The following is a 27979-nucleotide window of genomic DNA, read 5'->3' as shown; positions in this document are numbered from 1 at the left end:
TTTTCTCAAAATCTATGGTTAACCACTATAAAAATATTGAATTTTTCGGTTAATGCTCTATGTACTGAAGCTTATGATCTTTAGTGTTGTCTTAATATTTCTAAACACATTGTACATTTGTAGTAATGTATATTAAACTTCTTTCATGTACATGGACATCGTTTTAATTTTTGTCATTAGTTTAGTAAAACTTCATAATACTCCCTAAATTGGTGGACTAACCACTATTAAAACGTTATTTTCTAGAGAAGCGGAGACAAGAAAAATCCAAACCTCTTTGACCTTCATCATATGTTGGTGAAGATGCAACTATGCATTAAAAACAAAATTTTCATTTTTTGAAATTTTCTCTAAATCTATGTGTTTTTCGGTAGATGTTCTATATACTTAAGCCTGTGATCTTCTGTGTTGTTTTTAAATTTCTAAACACATTCTACATTTGTATTAATTTATATTATACTCTCTTTCACGGTACATGGGAATTGTTTAATTTTTTATCAATTAATTTAGTAAAACTTCATAATACTCCCTAAATGGGTGGATCAACCACTATAAAAATCGCTATTTTAAAGAAATGGAGACAACAAAAGTTTCAAACCTCTTGACATTCATCATATGTTAGTGAAGGATGCAACTATGCATTAAAACAGTATTTTCATATTTTTTAAATTTTCTCAAAATCTATGGGTTAACCCCTATTAAAATATTGAATTTTTCGGTTAATGCTCTATATACTCAAGCCTATGATCTTTAGTGTTGTTTTAATATTTCTAAACACATTCTACATTTGTATTAAATTTATATTAAACTCTCTTTCATGGTACATGGGCATCATTTTCATTTTTTTGTCAATTAATTTAGTAAAACTTCATAATATTCCCTAAATTGGTAGACTAACCAACATAAAATAGCTATTTTCTACAAAAACTGAGACAACAAAAATTCCAAACATATTTGGCCTTCATCATATGTTAGTGAATGATGCAACTATGCATTAAAACAGTATTTTCATATTTTTGAAATTTTCTCAAAATCTATGGGTTAACCCCTACGAAAATATTGAATTTTTCGGTTAATGCTCTATATACTGAAACCTATGATCTTTATTGTTGTTTTAAAATTTTTAAACACATTCTACATTTGTAGTAAGGCATATTAAACTCTTTTTCATGGTAGATGGACATTCGGTTTAATTTTTTTACTCCCTAAATTTGGTGGACTAAACACTATAAATCGCTATTTTCTAGAGAAACGGAGACAACAAAAGTTCCAAACTTCTTTGACTTCATCATATGTTAGTGAAAGATGCAACTATGCATTAAATCAGTATTTTCATATTTTTGAAATTTTCAAAAATTCTGGGTTAACCCTATTAAATATTGAATTTTTCGGTTAATGCTCTATATACTGAAGCCTATGATCTTTAGTGTTGTTTTAATATTTAAACACATTCTACATGTAGTAATATATATTAAATCTCTTTCATGGTACATGGACATCGTTTAATTTTTTGTCAATTAATTTTAGTAAACTTGATAATACTCCCTAAATTGGTGGACTAACCACACTATAAAAACGCTATTTTTCTAGAGAAACGAAGACAAGAAAAAAAGTTCCAAACCTCTTTGACATTCATCATATGTTTGTGAAGGATGCAACTATGCATTACAACAATATTTTCATTTTTTTGAAATTTTCTCAAAATGTATGGGTTAACAACCTGTACGAAAATATTGAATTTGTTTTGGTTAATGCTCTATATACTGAAGCCTGTGATATTTAATGTTGTTTTAAAATTTCTAAACACATTCTACATTTGTAGTAATGTATATTAAACTCTTTTTCATGGTACATGAGCATCATTTTAATTTTTTATCAATTAATTTAGTAAAACTTCATAATACTCCCTAAATGGGTGGATCAACCACTATAAAATCGTTATTTTCTAGAGAAATGGAGACAACAAAAGTTTCAAACCTCTTTAACCTTCATCATATGTTAGTGAAGGATGCAACTATGCATTAAAACTGTATTTTCAGAATTTTGAAATTTTCTCAAAATCTATGGGTTAACCCCTATTAAAATATTGAATTTTTCGGTTAATGCTCTATGTACTGAAGCCTATGATTTTTAGTGTTGTTTTAATATTTCAAAACACATTCTACATTTGTAGTAATATATATTAAACTCTCTTTCATGGTACATAGGCATCATTTTAATTTTTTATCAATTAATTTAGTAAAACTTCATAATACTCTCTAAATGGTGGATCAACCACTATAAAATCTCTATTTTCTAGAGAAATAGAGACAACAAAAGTTTCAAACCTCTTTGACATTCATCATATGTTAGTGAAGGATGCAACTATGCATTAAAAAAGTATTTTCATATTTTTGAAATTTTCTCAAAATCTATGGGTTAACCCCTATTAAAATATTGAATTTTTCGGTTAATGCTCTATATACTAAAGCCTATGATCTTTAGTGTTGTTTTAAAATTTCTAAACACATTCTACATTTGTATTAGTGTATATTAAACCCTCTTTCATGGTACATGGGCATCATTTTCATTTTTTTGTCAATTAATTTAGTAAAACTTCATAATATTCCCTAAATTGGTGGACTAACAACTATAAAATCGCTATTTTCTAGAGAAACGGAAACAACAAAAGTTCCAAACTTCTTTGACCTTCATCATATGTTAGTGAAAGATGCAACTATGCATTAAATCAGTATTTTCATATTTTTGAAATTTTCTCAAAATCTCTGGGTTAACCCCTATTAAAATATTGAATTTTTCGGTTAATGCTCTATATACTGAAGCCTATGATCTTTAGTGTTGTTTTAATATTTCTAAACACATTCTACATTTGTAGTAATATATATTAAACTCTCTTTCATGGTATATGGACATCATTTTAATTGTTTGTCAATTAATTTAGTAAAACTTCATAATACTCTCTAAATTGGTGGACTAACCACTATAAAAACGCTATTTTCTAGAGAAACAGAGACAAGAAAAGTTCCAAACCTCTTTGACATTCATCATATGTTGGTGAAGGATGCAACTATGCATTAAAACAATATTTTCATTTTTTTGAAATTTTCTCAAAATGTATGGGTTAACAACCTCTACGAAAATATTGATTTTTTTTTGTTAATGCACTATATACTGAAGCCTATGATTTTTAATGTTGTTTTAAAATTTCTAAATACATTCTACATTTGTAGTAATGTATATTAAACTCTCTTTCATGGTACATGGGCATCATTTTAATTTTTTATCAATTAATTTAGTAAAACTTCATAATACTCCCTAAATGGTGGATCAACCACTATAAAATCGCTATTTTCTAGAGAAATAGAGACAACAAATGTTTCAAACCTATTTCACCTTCATCATATGTTAGTGAAAGATGCAACTATGCATTAAAACAGTATTTTCATATTTTTGAAATTTTCTCAAAATCTATGGGTTAACTTCTATTAGAATATTGAATTTTTCGGTTAATGCTCTATGTACTGAAGCTTATGATCTTTAGTGTTGTTTTAATATTTCTAAACACATTCTACATTTATAGTAATGTATATTAAACTATCTTTCATGGTACATGGACATCGTTTTAATTTTTTGTCACTTAATTTAGTAAAACTTCGAAATACTCCCTAAATTGGTGGAATAACCACTATTAAAACGTTATTTTCTAGAGAAGCGGAGACAAGAAAAGTTTCAAACCTCTTTGACCTTCATCATATGTTGGTGAAGGATGCAACTATGCATTAAAACAAAAATTTTATTTTTTGAAATTTTCTCTAAATCTAAGTGTTTTTCAGTAGATGTTCTATATACTTAAGCATGTGATCTTCTGTGTTGTTTTAAAATTTCTAAACACATTCTTCATTTGTATTAATGTATATTAAACTCTCTTTCACGGTACATGGGCATTGTTTTAATTTTTTATCAATTAATTTTGTAAAACTTCATAATACTCCCTAAATGGATGGATCAACCACTATAAAATCGCTATTTTCTAGAGAAATGGAGACAACAAAAGTTTCAAACCTCTTTGACCTTCATCATATGTTAGTGAAGGATGCAACTATGCATTAAAACAATATTTTCATATTTTTGAAATTTTCTCAAAATCTATGGGTTAACCCCTATTAAAATATTGAATTTTTCGGTTAATGCTCTATATACTGAAGCCTATGATCTTTAGTATTGTTTTAAAATTTCTAAACACATTCTACATTTGTGTTAGTGTATATTAAACTCTCTTTCATGGTACATGGGCATCATTTTCATTTTTTTGTCAATTAATTTAGTAAAACTTCATAATATTCCCTAAATTGGTGTACTAACCACTATAAAATAGCTATTTTCTAGAAAAACGGAAACAACAAAAATTCCAAACATCTTTGACCTTCATCATATGTTAGTGAAGGATGCAACTATGCATTAAAACAGTATTTTCATATTTTTGAAATTTTTTCAAAATCTATGGGTTAACCCCTACGAAAATATTGAATTTTTCGGCTAATGCTCTATATACTGAAACCTATGATCTTTATTGTTTTTTAAAATTTCTAAACACATTCTACATTTGTAGTAAGGTATATTAAACTCTCTTTCATGGTACATGGACATCGTTTTAATTTTTTATACTCCCTAAATTGGTAGACTAACAACTATAAAATCGCTATTTTCTAGAGAAACGGAAACAACAAAAGTTTCAAACTTCTTTGACCTTAATCATATGTTAGTGAAGGATGCAACTATGCAATAAAACAGTATTTTCATACTTTTGAAATTTTTTCAAAATCTATGGGTTAACCCCTATTAAAATATTGAATTTTCCGGTTAATGCTCTATATACTGAAGCCTATGATCTTTAGTGTTGTTTTAATATTTCTAAACACATTCTACATTTGTAATAATATATATTAAACTCTCTTTCATGGTACATGGACATCATTTTAATTTTTTATCAATTAATTTAGTAAAACTTCATAATACTCCCTAAATGGTGTATCAACCACTATAAAATCGCTATTTTTTAGAGAAATAGAGACAACAAATGTTTCAAACCTCTTTGACCTTCATCATATGTTAGTGAAAGATGCACCTATGCATTAAAACAGTATTTTCATATTTTTGAAATTTTTTCAAAATCTATGGGTTAACCCCTATTAAAATATTGAATTTTTCGGTTAATGCTCTATATACTGAAGCCTATGATCTTTAGTGTTGTTTTAAAATTTCTAAACACATTCTACGTTTGTATTAATGTATATTAAACTCTCTTTCATGGTACATGGGCATCATTTTCATTTTTTTGTCAATTAATTTAGTAAAACTTCATAATATTCCCTAAATTGGTGTACTAACAACTATAAAATAGCTATTTTCTAGAAAAACGGAAACAACAAAAATTTCAAACATCTTTGACCTTCATCATATGTTAGTGAAGGATGCAACTATGCATTAAAACAGTAATTTCATATTTTTGAAATTTTCTCAAAATCTATGGGTTAACCCCTATTAAAATATTGAATTTTTCGGTTAATGCTCTATGTACTGAAGCTTATGATCTTTATTGTTGTTTTAATATTTCTAAACACATTCTACATTTGTAGTAATGTATATTAAACTCTCTTTCATGGTACATGGACATCGTTTTAATTTTTTGTCACTTAATTTAGTAAAACTTCGTAATACTCTCTAAATTGGTGGACTAACCACTATAAAAACGCTATTTTCTAGAGAAGCGGAGACAACAAAAGTTTCAAACCTCTTTGACCTTCATCATCTGTTAGTGAATGATGCAACTATGCATTAAAACAGTATTATCATATTTTTGAAATTTTCTCAAAATTTATATGTTTTTCAGTAGATGTTCTATATACTTAAGCCTGTGATCTTCTGTGTTGTTTTAAAATTTCTAAACACATTCTACATTTGTATTAATGTATATTAAACTCTCTTTCACGGTACAAGGGCATTATTTTAATTTTTTTATCAATTAATTTAGTAAAACTTCATAATACTCCCTAAATGGATGGATCAACCACTATAAAATCGCTATTTTCTAGAGAAATGGAGACAACAAAAGTTTCAAACCTCTTTGACCTTCATCATATGTTAGTGAAGGATGCAACTATGCATTAAACAGTATTTTCATATTTTTGAAATTTTCTCAAAATCTATGGGTTAACCCCTATGAAAATATTGAATTTTTCGGTTAATGCTCTATATACTGAAGCCTATGATCTTTAGTGTTGTTTTAAAATTTCTAAACACATTCTACATTTGTATTAGTGTATATTAAACTCTCTTTCATGGTACATGGGCATCATTTTCATTTTTTTGTCAATTAATTTAGTAAAACTTCATAATATTCCCTAAATTGGTATACTAACTACTATAAAATAGCTATTTTCTAGAAAAACGGAAACAACAAAAATTTCAAACATCTTTGACCTTCATCATATGTTAGTGAATGATGCAACTATGCAATAAAACAATATTTTCATATTTTTGAAATTTTCTCAAAATCTATGGGTTAACCCCTACGAAAATATTGAATTTTTCGGTTAATGCTCTATATACTGAACCTATAATCTTTATTGTTGTTTTAAAATTTCTAAACACATTCAACATTTGTAGTAAGGTATATTAAACTCTCTTTCATTGTAGATGGACATTGGTTTAATTTTTTATACTCCCTAAATTAGTGGACTAACAACTATAAAATCGCTATTTTCTAGAGAAACGGAGACAACAAAAGTTCCAAACTTCTTTGACCTTCATCATATGTTAGTGAAAGATGCAACTATGCATTAAATAAGTATTTTCATATTTTTGAAATTTTCTCAAAATCTCTGGGTTAACCCCTATTAAAATATTGAATTTTTCGGTTAATGCTCTATATACTGAAGCCTATGATCTTTAGTGTTGTTTTAATATTTCAAAACACATTCTACATTTGTAGTAATATATATTAAACTCTCTTTCATGGTACATGGACATCATTTTATTTGTTTTGTCAATTAATTTAGTAAAACTTCATAATACTCTCTAAATTGGTGGACTAACCACTATAAAAACGCTATTTTCTAGAGAAACGGAGACAAGAAAAGTTCCAAACCTCTTTGACATTCATCATATGTTGGTGAAGGATGCAACTATGCATTAAAACAATATTTTTATTTTTTTGAAATTTTCTCTAAATACTCCCTAAATTGGTGGACTAACCACTATAAAAACGCTATTTTCTAGAGAAACGAAGGCATGAAAAGTTCCAAACCTCTTTGACATTCATCATATGTTGGTGAAGGATGCAACTATGCATTAAAACAATATTTTCATTTTTTTTGAAATTTTCTCAAAATGTATGGGTTAACAACCTCTACGAAAAATATTGATTTTTTTTTGGTTAATGCTCTATATACTGAAGCCTATGATTTTTAATGTTGTTTTAAAATTTCTAAACACATTCTACATTTGTAGTAATGTATATTAAACTCTCTTTCATGGTACATGAGCATCATTTTAATTTTTTATCAATTAATTTAGTAAAACTTCATAATACTCCCTAAATGGGTGGATCAACCACTATAAAATCGCTATTTTCTAGAGAAGCGGAGACAACAAAAGTTTCAAACTTCTTTGACCTTCATCATATGTTGGTGAAGGATGCAACTATGCAATAAAACAAAATTTTCATTTTTTTTGAAAATTTCTCTAAATCTATGTGTTTTTCGGTAGATGTTCTATATACTTAAGCCTATGATCTTTTGTGTTGTTTTAAAATTTCTAAACACATTCTGCATTTGTATTAATGTATATTAAACTCTCGTTCATGGTACATGGGCATTTTTTTAATTTTTTTTCAATTAATTTAGTAAAACTTTATAATACTCCCAAAAAATTTTTTTTTATAAAATTTCAAATTTATTGATCAACTAGGTAAAAGAATTACATTTACAAAGAATCAGATTATGAAAAATATACTAAAAGAAGAAAACAGAACTTTCGATGTCAAAAAAAAAAAAGAAGAAGAAAACAGAATAGGGAGATCTATAGAAAGACCCCCATCTACCTAAGCAGTGAGCTCGAACCATCTCTGTAGCAGTCCAGCATATCGATGCTGCGGGCCATACTTCAGCGACACTATCCATGGTACATGGGCATCATTTTCATTTTTTGTCAATTAATTTAGTAAAACTTCATAATATTCCGTAAATTGGTGGACTAACCACTATAAAATAGCTATTTTCTAGAGAAACGGAGACAACAAAAGTTTCAAATCTCTTTGACCTTCATCATATGTTGCTGAAGGATGCAACTATGCATTAAAATAATATTTTCATTTTTTTTAAATCATCTCAAAATCTATAGGTTAACAACCCCAATGAAAATATTGAATTTTTTGGTTAATGCTCTATATACTGAAGCCTATGATTTTTAATGTTGTTTTAAAATATCTAAACACATTCTAAATTTGTAGTAATATATATTAAACTCTCCTTTATGGTACATGGACATCATTTTAATTTTTTATCAAATAATTTAGTAAATCTTCATAATACTCCTAAATTGGTGGATCAACCACTATAAAATCGCTATTTTCTAGAGAAATGGAAACAACAAAAGTTTCAAACCTCTTTGACCTTCATCAATTAATCAATTGTAGTAAGTAATTAATCTTTTTTCTCTTTCTAATTTTTATTTATCAATGAAAAAGTTAATTAGAAAAGGAAAAATCACTCTTAAGTATGATGAAGGTGGCACATAGATTGCCTCCCGTATTCTGGACACCCAAAGAACAAGCGAATGACAATGGGTGATACGGAGTGTTTTTTAGTAAGGAGAACAAAGTGAAGTATTGATGAGATAACATTTTGTTTCTTTTTAAAGGGCTTTCTTAAACATATCAATTATTAACCACTAAATAAGACTAAAGTTGCCAATATCAATTAGAAATATCAGCTCAACACTGTTCAGAGAACAAATACGAAATACTTATCTGTAGAATTGTTTCCATATGTATATGCTTCCACCTTTTACATGCTTGGCTTCCGAATAAGTAGTTGAGTTTTTGGCCCCTGGTTTCTCAGTGACAGCACCCAAGATCCTGTTTAAAGAGCACAATATGATTATTATTATATTACGTAGACTAAATTATAAGCATTTTGAAGCCTAACTCTTTTAAGTTGTTATCATTGGTTTACCAACAAAACTGACCAAACCTGACAGGTACTTGAGAGAATCAATTACAATTCATTTTTGTCAGTCGGTAAGCTGAATTGATACATGTGAAAAACACCAATATTTCCTAATGGGAACTCGATTTTCAAAATCGAGAATCAGTTTCTCACAAAGAATCACTATTCAGCCAAATGAATTAGACAAATGCTACAAAAGTCAGAAAATAATGATACCGACCCTTGCTCATAATACAAAAATATGATCATCCATGAACTAATCAATGTTAAGAAACTTTACATCAAAAGTAAACCAACAAATGCTCCTTTTATTTAACACATGGTATATATAATAATTTTAGTTTTTCTTCTGATGTTTATTGGCCTAGCTACTACTCTAATCTCCTGTAAAAAAATCAAACACAGTCTGGATAATTCTGTCATTCATTTTTTTTAATTAAAAATACATGACTACTAATTTCCAATTCCTAATAAATACATTGTACCATTATCCATAATGGAGAAGAAACCTAACCTAACGCTTCCAAGAGCTTATCCTAATGATTTATGAAATAAATATCAAATCAAGTAATTACCCAAAAAGCTTCACACGCTGGACTTTGCATATGATTTGTCTGCCTTAATACAACTAAAAGAAAGGAACATCTTGCATAAGAATGGAAACAAAGGCTAGCACATGTCTTGGTACTAAGATCTAAAACCTACCAAACTGAGAAGCAGAAGAAAACAAGCATGCCAAATATATGATTGCAGAGCTAAGAACGGAAACTCATCAAAGTAGAATAGGACCTAGAGACATAAACGCTACAGAAGCCTATATATTGGACATGTGATGCAGAAAAGACTATGTTTTTAGCCTACACGAGTCACCATGATTACAAAGATCAAATGTCATATCACTTGTGCCAATAAAGTGTAAGGGATCACTCATTGGTTAGGAATGAGACTAACCAGCAGCTTATAAGGCCTACTTGTCGACTAACAATCATCAACTTACCAAACGGATCTGGTAAGACCACTTGGTTTGGGCCTAGAATGTGCTATCATAAGGCCTAGGAAGCTTCAAATTCTACCAAATAAGACTTCAATAAGACTTCTTGAATTAAAGAAACAATCTAGAACTGTTGATTGAAATATGTTACAACGAACTAGAAATACTAACGCAAGATAGATGATCATAAAAAGAGATTCAACTTCAAAAGAAGCGAATCAGCATAGGTACTAATGTTATCATCATGTAACGAAAAGGAAAGTGAGATAACCTGACGATTCACAGAATCAATGGATTGTTGTGACTTTGTATCCTTCAAGTTGGAAGTGGTCCAGAGTAAGCAACCTCCTCTCCTGAGCTGACTCCGACCACAACCGCAGCAAAGAGAGCCCAAAGGACGAAAGCGAAAACCACAACGCGGAATTTGAGAGTAACAGCTCCATCGACGCGTTTACTTTCTTCAGAACTCTCAACTGAACAGATCGTTTTCTTCAGGTCGCTGATCTCCGCGCGCAAGGACTGCACAGAAGCAGGCAAGTCCGCAGCAATCGCCGCGTCGATGACTTGAAAAGCCTCGTTACTAACGGTTGAAACTGGAGATTCGTCACAAATCTCTGGCGTTGGTAAGAGGTCTACACTCGATCCTTGTAGGAAACTCTGAGGTTAAACAAACGCAATTTCAAAATCGAGCTAACCGAAACTGAAGATCTGAGCTAAACGGATCTGGAGAAGCCGTACCTCAGCTTCGTGATCGGAGATCGCGAAATAGATCGGATCGAAATCAGATGGATCCTTCGTGCTTCCGACGGTTGCGCTCTGTCTCTTCTCCGCAAGCTTCAGTGTAGAAGAAGGAAAATGTGATTAAACTTAACGGCGGATGAAGAAGAAGAAGAATCAAATAGGTTCATACGTTTCAAATTACCTTTCGATTCTTGAGCTCAGGATCCTTGATGATGATCCTCTTCGTTGCGGGATCAGATGAGCGCGTAGAGTTTTTCCTGGGAATTTGAATTTCCTTCATCTCTCTCTCTCCAGAGCGTTTTCGAATTTTGTGATGGAAAGATATTTGTTATAGGCTATTTCTATGGGCTAAGTAAGGCCCAGCCCAATATTAACGTTTACTAAACCGAATTATCAACTAAAATCAGAGTTATTTCAATTTGGTTCGGTTCGACTCGGTTCGGGTTTGGTATTGTTTAGCCTTTAGGGTTTCTTCCTAACGCTGGAGCTCGAGACACTACCCAACCTCAAAATCTCTTTGTAGCCGGACGGAGAGTTGGATTCACCGAGAGAGAGGAGAAGAGTTTGGAAGCAATGGAGGGAGCAGAAGAAGCTGGAGCGGAGATGACGGTCGATTCAAAGGACTTACAGCAACAAAGCAAAGCTTTAGATAAGCTTACCGATCGCGTCGAGGATCGCCAGCTCGATTCTAATCGTGTTCAATCGGTTTGTTCACTCTTTCTTCATCTACAAAGAATGACTATTATATCTTATGATTAGACTTAAATTTTGAGCTCAGTTAAGTTTAAAAAAAAAATTGATTGGGGTTACGAAGGTCAATGTCCGTGTTTCAGGCTATGGCTTCGATTGGTGCTTCTAGGGAGGCTGATCTTAATGCTAAGAGATTGAGGTAAAAGAAAAGTCTTAGCCTTTTCGTTTTATAAAGATTCTTACGAACATAACTCAATCTTAATTCAGAATTAAGTTAAATAAGGCATTACACTTGTCGTTGATACTGTTTCTAATGTCTCTTATGTTAGTTAAAAAAACGTTCACAGGATCATTTTGTCACTCACATCTACATAGTATTGACGCCAAATATTCTTTGTATTGTAATAGTACCAGTCAATAAGTGCTTTTATTGATACAGAAGTGAAGATAAGGAGGACTAGAGTTTTCTCATATCAGCATCTTCTGTGTAGTGTTTGATAATGATTGACAAGTTGCTGGAACTTTATATGCAGGGAGAAGGAACTGGCTTCTGTTAAGATCAATGCCGCTGATGTTGAGCTCATTGTTAACGAACTTGAGGTTAGTTTCTTCCTCTTTTTTTTTTAACATTTTAAACATCCATTATTATTGTGGCTGTGTCCTTAAAGTTTGCTGTCTGTGAACATTGTAGCTGGAGAAGAATGTGGTGGAGAGAACTCTAAGGGAGCACAAAGGCGATGCAGTTGCTGCAACTAGGGAGTTGCTTTCACGATATCCTCTATGATGGGACCAGTACCAGCATTTCTCGCTTGTTCTTTGTGTGTGCGAGGTCGAGAGACTTGAGAGTTATGTAAACCAAATATTAAATTGAGTTTTGAAATTTCATTGCTGAATAAGTCTTCTTCCCTGAGTATAAATCCCTCAGTAAAATGTCTGCTCCAGAAGTTATATTTTGCGATTTGGATAACAAAAGGTAACAATCCTGATAGTGTAAAGGAGCCACCTCACATAGTCTTATCCCTTATTCCTTTTTTTTTTTGATCAAAAGTCCTATTCCTTATTTCCAGATGCTGCCACAAGAATGAACCAACCTCTCTTGAGCCTTTAGCTGTGCTAAGTGGTTCACTGTTTGTTTGATTGGGCATTACTGTGTTTGTATGTAGAGAATAGGATAATGACACATGATTATACAAAAATCCCCAATGATGTTAGCATATTCTCTCATAACTATCCCTTTGTCCTCTATGTATAAACCATCAAATGGTTCTACCAATTGATCACATAGATATGTAACAGTGATAAGTGAATATGCAAATAAACATATTATATATGCAGTAAGTACTCTCTTGTACACCTACCCAACGAATTGTGACGTCTTTGCAATCAACTTTCACATCAAATCCCTTTCACTCACTTCCTTTAAGCCTCCACCAATCATCACAGTTGCACTACCCAAACTGAGCCTTTATGTTTCTTTTGGCAATTTGTGTAATGACCAGAAACACATCACTAACTGCACTTTAGACCAGTCCAAGAATTCCAGTGGCTGCCTCTGCTCATGAGTCTCCTCCACGTTGTAATTACAACCAACCATTATGTTACTGCTCAAAAACAGACCAATTCTCTATCTTCCTCTGTTTTCATGAACAGCTTTTAGTCTTAAAGCGTCACCTTGAGGAACAAAAGAGTATACTTTGTGTTTAGTTGTCATTAAGGGGCGAGTTGTCAAGTAAGGCAGCACGTTTAGCTTGGAACTGTATTGAATACTTCTTTTGCAGCTCTCTTAGCTTCTCCATCAGTTCTCGGAATGTAGGTCTCAGCTTCGTATCGCTGCAGTGTTGGAGAAACAAAAAAAAACACATTTTAATGTCTAGCATTAGCTGTGAAATATGTAGAACATCAAAATCAAGGAGAACTGTAATAACTAAAGGTTATATTCTTCAATATGTTAATTTACCTGTGCCAACAGCTCTCCATTAATGCGATCCATAAGGGATCAATGTCCTTTGGAATTTCAAGCCTCTGGTTCATGAACCCCACAGCTCCTATCACCTGCACATTTTTCAAATAAGCATTTCTGCATTTATCATACTTTTCAAGTGAAGCGAGTCTGAAAATGGAAGTTTTCTGCAAGCAGAATAAACATATGCCATGGAAACATGAAATTAAATTCGTAGAGATGTTGCAAAAATATCCCACCTATAAAAATGGCCAAATCGTATATAGTAACAAATTTCACTGTATCTATTCTATACACATTACACTATAGTATAGCGTTTATGAATCTTACCTTCCTAATTTACAATTAATTTTGTATTGACAATAATTAGATGAGCAAAGGTTTACCCTGAAACTAATCTTTTGAAAGTTCTATGACCAGTTGGCAATTGGAGACATTATCTTTTCGTTGTTCTATCTATAGAAACATAATACCTGCATAGAGTTGAGAGTTTCCCAAGGGATCTTCTCTGTGGCAAGTTCCCAGAGTACTACTCCAAAGCTGTAAATATCAGACCTGTATCAATGAATTAAGAAGCTAGTTAGCATGAAGGCTAGAAGAACAAGTAATCAAGAGAACTTAACCAAACAGAAAACAGGAATATACTTCTCATCAGCAGACTCATTTCGAAGTACTTCTGGTGCCATCCATTGAGGCTGCAGAACAGGTAAAAAATGCATTCAAATATCGCTGTGAGAGGATGACTATAAATCAGGATTCAAATAGGCAAGAGCCTAAATTTAAGTACCGTTCCCTTCCCGGACTTGGAGGTAAGGTATGTCTCATGCTTGATACGTGAAAGACCAAAGTCAGCTACCTGTTAGACAAGTGGATGTAAGTTTACGATGTTTCTAGTTGCAAGGTTTGAGTCTAACTTTTCTGCTTCGCTCACAAAATTAATTTTTTAATCTAAATGTATCTCAAGATGAATATCTTACTTTAACGGTCCAGTTCTTGTCTACCAGCAGATTTGACGACTTCAGATCACGATGGATGATGGGTGGACTACAATGATGAAGATAATTCATACCGCGAGCCTGTGTGAAGAATTATGTAATATGATGGATGAGATGCACAAGAAGGATCACAAACCAAATACAACGAAGTAACCAAATAGAGCAGCTTGTCCAAGTGCAATCATCAATGATCATAGGAATGGAAAAATCACATGTCAAATGACCATATAACTAATACTCACAATGTCCATTGCCATGTTGATACGCCGCCTCCAATCCAGTTTTGACGTGTTCCTTTGCAGTAGACGGAAGAGACTTCCACTGCAAATAGTAAATCGAATTATTATGAGCTATGGCTTGAAGGGCCGAGAAGCACAAAGAAAGTGAGAGTAGTAAAACTAAAAGAGATGAGACCAAACCGTGGAAGGAACTCCGACACTATACAGAGGCGTGGAGGTGAGGTGACAGCTCCCATAAAGAGCAGTACATTAGGATGTCTAAGTCTTCTCATCAACGATACCTTCACAATAAAACAAGAGCAATAATGACATAATTAAGAATTTGGAACTAGCTGCAGTTTTTGTTAGGGTGTCTAACTAAGTTTTCATAAATGAATCCTTCAGTGAGATGCAGTCTGTAAGGGAAAATGCTTAGCACATAATATTGGTCTACTTGAAAAATCAATCTGCCTATTATGATATGAAAGACCGAGAGTCTTTTGCCAATAACACTCAGACCATTCCAGCGTAGACAACAAGCAATACCTCTTGTCTGAAAGATTGGATAATCTCTTTTGAATATTCTTGCTTGGAGAACACTTTTACAGCTACATCCTGTGGTGACATTATAAGCTCTCAATGTGACAGATATTTGAACTTGCATTTTGTTTTTTTATACAATGGGAGCCAGAAGCCAATGACTTACAGATCCAAACCAGAGACCGTGATAGACAGTTCCACATGAACCTGTAAAATAGAAAAATGCATTTGTTAGCAAAACAAATGAGAGAAATCACATAAAAGTAAGTCTGGGAAACGAGATAATCTGTTTAAGAGAATAAATGACCTTGTCCGATTTGTTCTCCAATTGTCAAATCATCCCATAAAATTTCATATTCGAGGCCTTCACTATCAGTATCAACCTTGTTCATTACACTATTGCTGGTACTTCCGTTGCTACTAGCGCTGCTTGTGTTGTTCGCATTTACAGAGGAGGACCACAAACTACTGCCCTCACTATTCGTAGGCTTCTTACTCTCAAAGGCAAGGCTTTCAGACTTCAAACCAGACTTATCTTTCTCTTGATCATTTTGTACCCAAGGCCATACAGAATGAGTTGGCCTTCCTTTTGAATCTTCCTGCTCATTCCCTTTCCATGGCAATGAAAACCCTTTCTTTGCCATCCATTCTTCAGCTTTTGAGGTGAGAACCTTATGGATTGCAGGCTTTTCATCACCCTCGTCACTGGAATCTTTGAAGGGTTTCGAAGGTAACTTCTCATCGTTACATGTGAATACACCAAAAGGCGCCGGGATCAAATCCCCTCTTGGTGTGGTGGAACCACTTGACGCTGCATCGTCCCTGTGGTCAGAGAGAGTAGCACCAAAGACACCGTGATCTGAATGATGACTATCACCACTTCCACCCTCAGAGAGTGTGGCACTACTGTCACCGGCTCGCATTTTCGACCTCACCTTGGAGGCCTGCGAATTTTTAACACTAGTCAGAATTAAAGGTGAGAACTGAGAATATGCAAACCCACAACTGAACTAACCAAGTTTGATATCTTTGATGATATAGCAGCTTGTATAGGCTGATCAGAGTCAAGGCCAAGTTTAGAGGAAAAACTATTCCTTGCAGGATGAGAGCTCGTTTCACCTTCTTGCCCCTTTAACTTAGCCAAAGAGATTCTCGGGTTCATGTAATGTTCCGTTTTACTTGTGATACAAATGACCCCTATAAGAGTACCATCATCATCATAGAAGGGGGAACACGTGGTGACAGCTGAGAATCTCTCCCCTGATTTGGTCTTGACAGGAAACTCGCCGGTCCAGCTCTCTCCACGGACACAACGTCGAGCAATATTCATTGCACAAGCAGCGTCTCGGTTGTCTGCAAGAATATCAATTGGGTTCTCACCAAGTGCTTCTGCAGCAGAGTACCCGTAAAGCTTTTCCGCCATAGCGTTCCTGTAAACAATCAGGACATCGAACTGGAATCTTAATACATAAAAGAGAGTACAAGAAAATACTACAAAATGAACAATGATGCATTAACCAAATTTACTCCTGGCCATATTATCCATAATCCAAACCAAACCAGAACCGAACCAAAAAAAAAACAAAATTGAAACTGTACCAAAATTTACAAAAACTGGAACAGTTTCTAGTTTTCTAAATCCACAAACCGAATTCGCACTGGAATCTGAAATTATAAGAGATTACAAGAAAATACTACAAATAAACAATGGTGCACGAATCAAATCTATTCCTGGCCATATTATCCATATCCCAGAACAGTCTAAAACGAACCGAAACCAGACCAAAATTTACAAAAAACTAAATAGTTTCTATTTTTCTATATTCAAATTTCAAACAACCAAACCCAACCAAAAACCTAACGAATACCCGAATATTTTAAATATAAGAAGACTATTAATTATTTTAACTTTTATATATATAAATATCTAAAAACAAATTAGCTGAATATTTTTTTGTTTCTTTCCGTGTTTAATTTGGGTTTTGGGGGTTATTTATTTTTTTTGCTTTAACTTCGAAGCAAACTCGACTTATTTCTAATTTGGTTCCACTTCGAGTTTTAAAAAAAATATAAACCCAACCTGAACCCGACATTACCAGAAGCAATCCGATTCGAAAAATGTCTGGTACCTAAATGGAACCTAAACACCCCACCCCGAATAATCCGAAATCCGAATAACCTGAACCAATCCTAACCAAAAACCCAAATGCCCACTTGCCCAGTACTAATCAAATCCACCATCTAGCATCTAACCTCGATATTCAAAAGATGGAACTACATACCAAAAGATAATTCGCATATTGAGATCGTAGGCATGAACAGTCTGTGCCATGGACTGCAAAATATTCAAATACTGATTATCCGTAAACTTCCCGGCCGATGCTCCTCCTCCACCTCTCAGATTCATCGAACCTTGGAAACGGCTCTCCTTCCGCATCGGCGAAGCGTTTCGATTACGAAACGAGGCGGCGCCGCTCTTCCTCCACAACTGAGCTCCGTCCCCGATGCTTCTCCTCGCAGGACGATGAGGCGAGACGGAATGCGATCGCTGCCTGGTCTCCGTGGATACCTTGAGCCTCGACATCTCCTGCTTCAGATGCTCTTGGCTTTCCTCTAGCTCGAGTATCTTCTTCAGCAGCTGTTCCGCGGGTGGAGTCTCCATTTTCAGTCGAATCTGAAGGTAAGCGAGTTGAATCGCGGGATCGTTCGAGTCGAATCGGAGGTTGAAGAAGAAGGTGTTAAGCAAGCATGGTGAATGATTTGACTATGGAAGCAAAAAGTTTTTTTTTCTCTCTCTAGAGAATAAAAATGGAATTGAAGAAATTGAGTGATGCGAGAAGAAACGTGCTCTGCGGTCTCAAACGGTCAACATTTATGGAAACTTTCCTTTCTTATCTTGCTTCTTTTGGTTTACTTTTTCATTTATTTAATTTAATATTTACTACTTTTGACTCAATTTTCCAGGTTTAGCTATCTAAAAAAAAGGTTTTGCTGTATTTAATTTGGAGAGATTCCTGATTATATTAAGAAAAAGAATCTGAACTAGATTGTAAACATTTGACTCATTCTAAATTAAGTGTATTTCTTTTCAGTGTTCCATATAAGCTATAGTTTTTTGTAGGTTAGATTTTTGTTCTGAACTATATAAAAGGAAAAAAAAACTATTCCCTTTGTTTCATGTTAAATGTCACTTTAATGTTTTTTTTGTTATAAAAAAGTGTCATAACTTTCAGTTTAATATTAACTACAAATACAATGATTTTATAAATAATTTTATTTATCTCAAATACTATTGGTTGAGTATATATAATTAATAAAAAAATTAAATGTATTTTAATCATTTTTTAATCTGTTTAGAAATGTTAAAGTAATATTATTTATGAAACTGAAGGAGTATATAAAAGAAATAATATAAAATGGAAAGAGGTTGATCTGTTCCTAGTTTCTTGGGGGCTCCTTAGTTTTTGTGATCAAAGATTGCGTACTATGTTGTCACTCTAATTTTTGATCCAAAAAAAATGTTGTCACTCTAATTTATTGGTACTCGACAATTTTGCAGACAAAAACAAAAACCTCAATCACTTGAAAATTCACGTGATACGTAAGAAAGAAACTCGCGACTATGATCCACAATCAGTGGAGCTTCTACGTTCTTCTTCTCACTAATTTTTTTATTTACTTTTGGTATGAATGTTAAGATTTTTAGTTTTCGAAACCCTTTTTCAAAAAAAAAAAAATGATTTTTAGTTTGCCATTATATATGTTACGTGACAATCGGTAGAATAATCTCCATGATCGTTCGTGTATTAAACAAACATATTTTTTAGTTGTGCAAAAAAAAAAAACATATTTTCAAGTCGCAATTCTTTTCTTAATAGCTTTAAAAGGTTCAAATTCAGGGTTATAGCAAAACAAAGAGAGAAAACCATTAAAAATTTTATTAGATGTTTACAAATTACAACATAACTGAAAATGGAAATGAAAATTAATTTAAACTCGCTATCTTCTTGCTGATATCACATATGTTCTTCGTTATAAATGCTAACTTGCTAAGGTGGCATCAGAGTTTTCGTTTAGCATTTGGATATTATAGGTTTGAAGTTACTGGTTTCTATAGAAAACTATAAGATTCACATGGGGACTTTTGATGTAAATAACCAGAAAGTTATGTGAAATCACAACAAAACACAAAGATGATATACAGAACAAATAACTATACATATATACACAAAAGCCTCATAATTAATAATATGATGAGAATAAGTAGTAGTGTGTACAAGATTCTCATGACTGCTCCAGTCTCTTCTGGAGTACGAGGTTGTTGGCTTTAGAGTGTGTGTACGTCTCTACTTTGACTGCGTATTCCATGTGCTTCACACTGACACACTGAACTTCTGAAGCACTCTTCTGTCTCTTCTCTCCATCCTACAAGATCCAACTAAGATGTTAGAAAAATAATCCCATTAAGAGAATGTTCTTGTTTCTTCTGCTCAAGATGTCAGAGCGCAGATATGAAACCTCAATGAATTTCGTAGAGGCGACAAGGAAGACTACGTTTGAACTTCTCGAACTAAGGCCAATTCTCTATCTTCCTTTTGTTTTATGAACAGACTCTTTGCCTTGAAGCGGTGCGTTTAGGAACTAAAAGCTGTTTTGTTTTAGCTGTCCTCGGAACTGTATTGTATACTTTCTTTGCATGTCTTTTAGTTCCTCCATCAATTCTTGGAATGTGGGTCTCAGCTTCGTATCGCTGCAGCGTTGGACAGACCAAAATAAAAACACAGATCATTAACGTCAGCATTATCTAACACATCTAATTGAAGGTTATATAATATTCTTCTAGCCAGAAATCATGCGAAATTCTCCATGTCTAACCTGTGCCAACAGCTCTGTATTAAAGAGATCCAACGAGGATCAATGTCCGTTGGAATCTCCAGCCTCTGGTTCATGAACCCCACAGCTCCGATCACCTGCAGATATTGCAAACAAGCATCTCTTCACAATTGATTTGTGTATGCGTATAGAAGTATGGCTAGACTACACATAATATAACAACACATTTCACTTGTATCTTTACTTATTACAGCAAAGTATAATGGTTTATGACATGCCTAGTGTGTACAACTTATTTATAGACTTCCAATAGTGGTCTACACTGAGACTGATCTTTTCACAATAAAGATTATTGTTATATAATATATAGAGTTATTCTTGGGTTCACTGAACCTCTAGGTTCACCAACCAATAGAATTTCATTATTTCAAATTTGATATCTTTTAGAAAAAGAAACAAAATATTGTCAAAATATATTATATTTTAAAAATAAAAAAGGTTAAAAAAACTAAAAAAAAAATAATAGTTAGAGAAAAACGAATTTAAAAAAAATAATATTTTTATCGTCGTCAGCAAAACACTAAACCCTAAATCCTAATCCCTAAACACTAAATCATAAACCCTATAAACCCTTGGGCAAATTTTAAACCCTTGGATAATTCATACTCTAAATCAAAAACACTAAATCCTAAAACCCTAAACCCTAAACCCTTGAGTGTTTAGTGTTTTTAATTTGGAGTTTAAGATTTATCCAAGGGTTTAGGGTTTACCTAAGGGTTTAGGATTTAGAGTTTAGGGATTAGGGATTAGGATTTAGGGTTTAGTATTTTGCTGAGGACGTTAAAAATATATTTTTTTAATTACTACTTTTTTTAATTTATTTATTTTTACCTTTTTATTTTAAAAATATAATATAACTTATAGCTTGAGAAAATATTTTGTTTCCTTTTTTAAAAGATTTCAAATATGAAATAACACAATTCTATTGGTTGGTGAACCTAGAGGTTCAAGAATAAGTCTTATATATATTTCCTTTCCTAAATATGTGGTTGAGACACTTTCGTTACATCGCTCAAAAACGTACCTGCATGGAGTTGAGAGTTTCCCATGGGATCTTCCCTGTGGCAAGCTCCCAGAGTACTACTCCAAAGCTGTAAATATCAGACCTGTATCAATAAATTAACAAGAGCTAGTTAGCATTGAAGGCTGGAATAACATGTAATCAAGAGAAATTAACCAAACAAGAACACAAGAATATACTTCTCATCGGCAGACTCATTTAGAAGAACTTCTGGTGCCATCCATTGAGGCTATAGAACATGTAAAAATCCAATCAAATATCATCGTGAGAGGTTGGCTAGTGAATCAAGATTCAAATCGAAAAGAGACTAGGTGTAAGTACCGTCCCCGTCCCGGACTTGGAAGTTAGGTATGTTTCATGTTTGATACGCGAAAGACCAAAGTCAGCTACCTGTTAGAGATGTCACACTATAAGTTGAAGATGTTTTCTAGTTGCAGTTTGGAGATTTGGAGTCTCACTTTTCAAGTTCATTTACATAAATGATGTAAGTTTTTTTATATCACCTTAACAGTCCAGTTCTTGTCTACCAGCAGATTTGACGACTTGAGATCACGATGGACAATGGGTGGACTACAGCAGTGAAGATAGTTCATACCGCGAGCCTGTGTGAATAATCATGTCATGTGCTGTATGAGATGTAAGTTGACTAAGTCATAGAGAATAAAAAAGGACTATGAGACCAATACAAAGAACCAATCATATAGAAACAATAAAAAAAAGAAAAGGAGTATGCTCTATATGCGATTCTCAATGACCATAGAAATGTGGAAAGATGTCTAATGAATGTATAACTAGTACTCACAATGTCCAAGGCCATATTAATACGCCGCCTCCAGTCCAGTTTTGATGCGCTCCTTCGTAGTAGAAGGAAGAGACTTCCACTGGAAATAGTAAATCGAATTAAAGGAGCATGGATCAGAAACTAAGTCATAAAGGCCCATAAACAAAAAGAAAGTGAGGACAGTAGCCAAAAGAGATGAGACCGAACCGTGGAAGGAACTCTGACACTATACAGAGACGCGGAGGTGAAGTCACATCTCCCATAAACAGAAGGACATTAGGATGTCGAAGTCTTCTCATCAGCGATACCTTCATAGAAAAGCAAGACCAATATTAATAACTTTGAAACTTTTAAATGTTGGTTCTACTAAAACCATTAAACTATGACGACTGTCTTTATTAGTTAAGTAAGAGCAATCAAATGAAAACAATACCTCTTGTCTAAAAGATTGCACGACCTCTTTAGAATATTCTTGTTTGGAGAACACTTTTACAGCTACATCCTGATATGACATTAAACCCTTAATAAGACAGATCTATAGGGACTTGCAACTTGTTTTTAATATCATGGAAGCTTCAATAGATCAACAAAATGCTTATTATTTAGCATCACTAGAAGCCAGAAACTTACAGATCCAAACCAGAGGCTGTGATAGACAGTCCCACATGAACCTTGTAAAAATAGGAAAAAAAAGAAGTGTTTAAGCAGAACATAGACATGAAACCACATAAAATGAGTAAAATGTAAGATGTTATAAAGAATGGATTTTCATGGCAAATAAGATAATCTGTTACCTCTTCCGATATCTTCTCCGATGGTCAAATCATCCCATAGAATTTCATATTCCAGGTAATCACTATCAGTATCATCATTATTGTTCACACCACTGCTGCTGGCACTTCCACAGGTACTAGTGCTGCGTGTGCTGTTCGCGTTTACAGAGGAAGACCACATACTAGAAGCCTCGATGTTGTCTTGCTTACTACTATCAGAGGAATCGCTTCCAGAGTTAACATCACAAAATGGACTAATCTGGTGAGACCTATCTTTCTCTTGTTCATCCGGTAACCAAGGCCATCCAGAATGAGTTGGCCTCCCTTTTGAAACTTCATGCTCAGCCTTTGGGGTGGGAATCTTAGGGGCTGTAGTATTTCCATCACTTTCATCACATGAGAATACACCAAAAGGAGGATAGATAAGATCCCCTCTTTGTATGCTAACACCACTTAATGATGCATTGTCACTGTTGTCAGAGAGAGTAGCACCGCATACCCCTTTAGAGAGTGTGGCACCACTGTCACCTACTCGCATTTTCGACTTGACCTTGTTGCTCACCTTGGATGCCTGAAAGTTCAACACTAGTCATCAAAACGTGCAACATCAAAATAAAAGGTGAGAGAGAATGTTGCTGTTATGAACGAACGCGAACTAACTTAAGAAAAATAAAGAACCTTAAGAACAAAAACGAATTCAGACAAATTCACGTTTAGTATTTGTATATTGATTGGGCAATTCTTTCAAATAGCTATTTTTTAAATTTTTGTCACAAAAATAACTTTCAATAATGAAAATGACCAAAATAGTCAATTTTTATTTTAAAAGTTTTAATTTTAATTTTAATTTTTTAAAATTTGAAACCATATCTTCAAAACCTCACTCATTAACACTAAACTCTAAGTCTAATCAGTTAACCTTAGAATATAAATGTATTTTTATTCTTTAATAAAATTTATTTTGGTTATTTTTTTAATTTATGGTTATTTTTGTAACAAAAACTTATGATATCTTAGAGAATTTCTCTATTGGATTATGTGAATGAATAAATTTACAATCAAAACTCATATTTATAGTAGCCACAAAATCCTTTTTTATTCTTAAGAAAAATATCATTATTTAAAAAAAAAACTTCCTAAGTTCAGTCCAACCGAATGTTGAATTTTTTTTTTCTGGTGCACATGAATTAAGACATTTCCAGAATTAACAGGCACTAACCAAAAATGATATCTTTGATGCTATAGCAGTTTGTATAGGCTGATGAGAGTCAAGGCCAGCTCCATTGGTTCCAAAACCAAGTCTAGACGCAAAACCATTCTTTCCAGTGCTAGAGCTCCCTTCATCTTCTTTTGCCTTTAACGTAGCCAAAGGGACTCTCGGGTGCATATAAGGTTCAGTGTTACCTGTGATAGAAATGATCCCAACCAAAGAACCTTCATCATCGTAGAAGGGAGAACACGTACAGACAGCTAAAATTCTCTCCCCTGATTTGCTCTTCAGAGGAAACTCGCCGGTCCAGCTCTCTCCACTGACACAACGTTGAGCAACACCTCTAGCAAAAGGAGCATCTCGTTCATCTACCATTACATCAACTGGGTTCTTCCCAACTACTTCTTCAGCTGTGTACCCATAAATCTTTTCAGACATGGCATTCCTGTCATAAATCATATTAGTATTTGAATACTGTTAATGAATGAATGAAATCCGATGCTAAATATGTAGTTGGAAACTAATATATTTAAAACTACATACATTATAACTTTTTTAAATTAATAATCTATAAATTAATATACACTAAAAACTTCTATAAAATAATATAACTTTATACTCTCAAATTGAGTTTTTGGTTCAATTAGTATATCGATAAATTAATATCTCTATAAATTATTAAAAAAATTATAGTTTTAATGTAGTCCCAACATTATTAATTTATAAAGGTTTCACTATATATAAAGAGTTAGAGACTTATGGTCGATTGGTTTTAAGTTGAAATCTCCTGATAAACTCAAACTTAATAAATATATATATGAGATGTGGATAATAATACAGAAAGATGGAAATACTTACCAAAATATTATTTGCATATTTAGATCGAAGACATGAACAGATTGTGAAATCGACTGCAGGATATTAAAGTACTGTCTATTCGTGAACTTTCCAACCGATGATCTTCTTCCTATTCCACCTACTCCATTTCTCAAGTTGATTGAATCTTGGATACATTTCTGCTTCTGAAACGCGGCAGGGACGCTCTTCCTCCTCGCTGGAGCTCCCTCGCCGATGTTTCTCCTCGCAGGCTGATACGGCCACACAGAATGCGATTGTTGAGTAAGCTCCGTAGATACCTTGAGCCTAGACATCTCCTGCTTTAGATGCTCGTGGCTTTGCTCTAGCTCTAGTAACTTCTTCAGAAGCTCATTAGGAGGTGGTTTCTCCATTGCGCTCGAAAAACCGAACACAAAAGCAAGTTGAGTAAAAACTTGAACAAGGAGTACTCAAACAACGGTTGAAAGTCTTCTTGTCCGTGAGTATTGAGATTGATCACTGCCTTTCTCTTTCATTAAGGAAACGTTACGCGAGAAACCTTTTAATGTCACAAAAGCACTCGACAGGGATGAAAACGTTTCTTCACTTACACTCCTTAAATTGAAGGAGTGTAAGAAGAGGAGGAGGTTGGTCGGATCTATACTTCTATCTGGATTGAAACTCGACGATTTGTTGGTTACGCAGAAAACCCCAAAACTACAATCAGTTGACAGTATCATGATACGTAAGAAAAAGAAGACAGAGACCATAGACTGTTTCCATAACCTTCTTTTTTAGATTTTTGGTCTGTGTATTACAAAGATAACCTTCTGTAGTAGAGACTATATTAATAATATGTACGTATACGCAGTGGCAGAGCCATGATAATTGTATAGTGGTGGAAATGTAATATAATTTTGAATTATACTATTATTTATTGTAAAATAAATGATGTGCAGGTCTGGATTATGGGGGCAAAATCAAATTAATCTTTAAACTAGTGGGAGCATATATTGAAGAAATACAACCAATTTTCTGAGACATTAACTAAATTATTCAGCAAAATAATATAAAATTCACAAATAAACTGGGGGCACGTGAACCCCTTATGCATAACATAAATAATGGGGGCAAAATCAATTTAATCTTTAAACTAGTGGGGCATAATGAAGAAAATACAACCAGTTTTCTAAGACATTAACTAAATATATATTCAGCTAAATAATTTTAAATTCACAAATGAACAGGGGGCACGTGAACCCCTTATGCACAACATAGCTCCGCCCCTGCGTACACGAATGTAAAGTAAACGTGCATAGTATCTTAAAATGTACGTGGACGATAATGCGTAAACACATTAATAAAATTCACAAATTAACTGGGGGACGTGAACCCCTTATGCATAACATAGCTCCGCCTCCGCCCCTGCGTACACGAATGTAAGTAATTGTGCATAGTATCTTAAATGCAGTACGTGGACGTTAGTGCGTAAACTCTTATCAGAGTGTTCATATTTACGTGGACGATGCTCAAGAGTGCTATCTTGGCAAATTAAAATAACTTTGATCTTGCCGCCTCACCGCTTCTTTTTAACTACAATATTGCATTCGTTATCTTAGACTAATAATGTACGTATGTCGGCCAAAATATCGGCAAGTTCAACGTAACTAACGCACCTTTTGCAATTGAAATCGAATATTTTCCCCTCTTCTCTTGCACGTATCACATGTCCTTCAGTTAGGAACGTGGCGTAGCTTCCGTTTAGTATGTGGAAGATACTAATTCAAGTTCTTTGGTTTCTTTAGAAAACTTCAAAAATAATCAAAGACTCATCATCGTTAAAGAACGCCAGAAGGAAGCTTTTTTCTTTTAAGACACCAATTCAAGTTTAACAAAAGCTTTATTCATCTAGTGTTGGTTTTCTTTACAACCAATATCTAAGAAATATTGAACACCCCAATTTTCAAAAACTATTCCAAGTTAAAATAATTACGGTTTACCGATGGTCAGCGAACCCAAAACCATCAACAAAAGTGGCATTTTGTTTGACAAAAGTCAGAAAACCGACTCTGACCTAGTTTTCAAGTGATTTTGCATTTTCATTTTTTCATTTAATGTCTGGCTAGACTAGAAGATTTGTTGACTTTGACCATATACTTATGTTTTAAGGATTTGAAATCAAATAAAATTGTAGCCAATAATCTAAACGGATGTGTCTGAATTAGTGAAGTGTATGGCAATCATGATAACTAGAATTGGTTATAGACATACACAAAGTGGAATATTAGTTTTTGCCACCAAATTTTAAGAGAATCTTTTATAGCAGAATCTCTCAAATTTGTTTAAAAAAATTATTTTATTGAAATCTTTAATAAATTATCTATAATCTTTGCAATATTAGGGTTGGTCTTTGTGATTAGGACTGTGCACAGATCAGATATCCAAATTTTTAGAGGTATTCATATTTGCTTCGTATATTACAGATATCAATTTTTTTGATTTGTTTTGCTCCGGAAAATACAAATATCCAGAAAATTGAATATTTGAAAAATTTGTAGATATTTACAAATATTTAAAAATATTATGGATATATCATTTTGTTTTAGTTAATACAAATAATCTAAAAATGAGATAAATTTGTTCTTTCAAATATTTTTACATGATATATAAAATAAAAAATAAAAGAAGCAATGAAACTATATGTTTTTAAATTTTTAAATTGTTATAAGAAAGACAAACTTAAGAAAAAGTTATAAATATCATAAAAAATTTCTTCACTTTTTTCATTTTAATACTTTTATAACTAATAATGTGAATATAATTTCTTAAATCATATGTTAAAATAATAATTATATAAACTCATACATATAAAACTCTACATTTAATTGATATACATATATGTATTTATTTAGCTGTCGGAGCGGAACGGATATCCGATTCTTAAAATTTTAGTATTTGTTGTTTGTTTCGTTTTTAACAGATATCAATTTTTAGTATTTATTTTGCTCCAAAAATTTACGGATATCTGGATTTTTCGGATCGAATCAAAATAAATAAAGATCGAATCAAATTTAACGGATAAAATATCCTGGCCTAGTGATAACCACAACAATAGAGTAAAGT

General features: G+C 33.1%; 4 protein-coding genes and 1 long non-coding RNA gene across 7 annotated transcripts in view; 1 reads left to right on the top strand and 4 right to left on the bottom strand.

Moving 5' to 3' along the window:
• LOC117133949 overlaps positions 1 to 1178 on the bottom strand; it is a 9406-nt gene extending 8228 nt beyond the window's left edge. Inside the window, exon 1 of the long non-coding RNA XR_004458026.1 lies at positions 607 to 1178. This is a non-coding gene — a long non-coding RNA (uncharacterized LOC117133949). The remainder of the gene's footprint in view (positions 1 to 606) is intronic.
• A 7162-nt stretch (positions 1179 to 8340) lies between these two features.
• On the bottom strand, positions 8341 to 11264 carry LOC103870733 (protein SINE3). Of its 2 annotated transcripts, none has more exons than XM_009148896.3 (4): positions 11141 to 11264; positions 10957 to 11052; positions 10490 to 10875; positions 8341 to 9136 (listed from the first exon to the last, which is right to left on the bottom strand). In XM_009148896.3, the coding sequence occupies exons 1-3, from the start codon at positions 11237 to 11239 to the stop codon at positions 10534 to 10536; spliced, it is 537 nt and encodes a 178-aa protein (XP_009147144.1). In that variant the 5' UTR covers positions 11240 to 11264; the 3' UTR covers positions 8341 to 9136; positions 10490 to 10533. The 2 variants fall into 2 exon arrangements, with proteins under 2 accessions (XP_009147144.1, XP_009147146.1); XM_009148898.3 differs by having other exon boundaries at positions 10957 to 11040.
• A 145-nt stretch (positions 11265 to 11409) lies between these two features.
• LOC103870732 (huntingtin-interacting protein K) lies at positions 11410 to 12566 on the top strand. The gene is made up of 4 exons (XM_009148894.3): positions 11410 to 11664; positions 11793 to 11848; positions 12183 to 12249; positions 12341 to 12566. Exons 1-4 carry the CDS (start codon positions 11533 to 11535, stop codon positions 12431 to 12433), a joined length of 348 nt encoding a protein of 115 aa, XP_009147142.1. The 5' UTR covers positions 11410 to 11532; the 3' UTR covers positions 12434 to 12566.
• A 250-nt stretch (positions 12567 to 12816) lies between these two features.
• On the bottom strand, positions 12817 to 18274 carry LOC103870731 (serine/threonine-protein kinase STY8). The gene is made up of 13 exons (XM_009148893.2): positions 17645 to 18274; positions 16378 to 16792; positions 15670 to 16306; positions 15529 to 15569; positions 15369 to 15437; positions 15024 to 15124; positions 14847 to 14925; positions 14587 to 14685; positions 14397 to 14465; positions 14255 to 14304; positions 14083 to 14164; positions 13607 to 13701; positions 12817 to 13479 (listed from the first exon to the last, which is right to left on the bottom strand). Exons 1-13 carry the CDS (start codon positions 18022 to 18024, stop codon positions 13350 to 13352), a joined length of 2247 nt encoding a protein of 748 aa, XP_009147141.1. The 5' UTR covers positions 18025 to 18274; the 3' UTR covers positions 12817 to 13349.
• Positions 18275 to 19021: 747 nt separating this feature from the next.
• Positions 19022 to 27781, bottom strand: LOC103870782 (raf homolog serine/threonine-protein kinase Raf). 2 transcript variants are annotated; one of them, XR_004458025.1, is made up of 14 exons: positions 24899 to 27781; positions 24050 to 24485; positions 22852 to 23401; positions 22688 to 22728; positions 22491 to 22559; positions 22265 to 22365; positions 22079 to 22157; positions 21780 to 21878; positions 21598 to 21666; positions 21456 to 21505; positions 21280 to 21361; positions 20238 to 20332; positions 19881 to 20112; positions 19022 to 19787 (listed from the first exon to the last, which is right to left on the bottom strand). XR_004458025.1 is itself a non-coding variant. In XM_018658960.2 (13 exons), exons 1-13 carry the CDS (start codon positions 25267 to 25269, stop codon positions 20004 to 20006), a joined length of 2151 nt encoding a protein of 716 aa, XP_018514476.1. In that variant the 5' UTR covers positions 25270 to 27781; the 3' UTR covers positions 19022 to 20003. The 2 variants fall into 2 exon arrangements, 1 of the variants encoding a protein (XP_018514476.1); XM_018658960.2 differs by having other exon boundaries at positions 19022 to 20112.
• Positions 27782 to 27979: the final 198 nt, after the last annotated feature.

This window comes from Brassica rapa, chromosome A05 (genome assembly GCF_000309985.2).
Source record: "Brassica rapa cultivar Chiifu-401-42 chromosome A05, CAAS_Brap_v3.01, whole genome shotgun sequence".
Classification (NCBI taxonomy): Eukaryota; Viridiplantae; Streptophyta; class Magnoliopsida; order Brassicales; family Brassicaceae; genus Brassica; species Brassica rapa.
Note: the sequence above shows the minus strand (reverse complement) of the source record. Positions and strands in the feature narration are given on the sequence as shown.

What these genes read in the sequence shown, in the direction of transcription:
- LOC103870733 (XM_009148896.3), bottom strand. Translation starts at nt 11,239, where the DNA reads ATGAAGGAAATTCAAATTCCCAGGAAAAACTCTACGCGCTCATCTGAT. An exon ending in CTGAGCTCAAGAATCGAAAG is followed by an intron (nt 11,053 to 11,140) that starts GTAATTTGAAAC and finishes TCTACACTGAAG; the next exon opens with CTTGCGGAGAAGAGACAGAG. An exon ending in TCTCCGATCACGAAGCTGAG is followed by an intron (nt 10,876 to 10,956) that starts GTACGGCTTCTC and finishes GTTTAACCTCAG; the next exon opens with AGTTTCCTACAAGGATCGAG.
- LOC103870732 (XM_009148894.3), top strand. Translation starts at nt 11,533, where the DNA reads ATGGAGGGAGCAGAAGAAGCTGGAGCGGAGATGACGGTCGATTCAAAG. An exon ending in CTTAATGCTAAGAGATTGAG is followed by an intron (nt 11,849 to 12,182) that starts GTAAAAGAAAAG and finishes CTTTATATGCAG; the next exon opens with GGAGAAGGAACTGGCTTCTG. An exon ending in TCATTGTTAACGAACTTGAG is followed by an intron (nt 12,250 to 12,340) that starts GTTAGTTTCTTC and finishes TGAACATTGTAG; the next exon opens with CTGGAGAAGAATGTGGTGGA.
- LOC103870731 (XM_009148893.2), bottom strand. Translation starts at nt 18,024, where the DNA reads ATGGAGACTCCACCCGCGGAACAGCTGCTGAAGAAGATACTCGAGCTA. An exon ending in CATCAAAGATATCAAACTTG is followed by an intron (nt 16,307 to 16,377) that starts GTTAGTTCAGTT and finishes AAAAATTCGCAG; the next exon opens with GCCTCCAAGGTGAGGTCGAA. An exon ending in GTGTCGGAGTTCCTTCCACG is followed by an intron (nt 14,926 to 15,023) that starts GTTTGGTCTCAT and finishes TACTATTTGCAG; the next exon opens with TGGAAGTCTCTTCCGTCTAC.
- LOC103870782 (XM_018658960.2), bottom strand. Translation starts at nt 25,269, where the DNA reads ATGGAGAAACCACCTCCTAATGAGCTTCTGAAGAAGTTACTAGAGCTA. An exon ending in TTAATATGGCCTTGGACATT is followed by an intron (nt 21,879 to 22,078) that starts GTGAGTACTAGT and finishes TTATTCACACAG; the next exon opens with GCTCGCGGTATGAACTATCT. An exon ending in CCAAGTCCGGGACGGGGACG is followed by an intron (nt 21,506 to 21,597) that starts GTACTTACACCT and finishes CATGTTCTATAG; the next exon opens with CCTCAATGGATGGCACCAGA.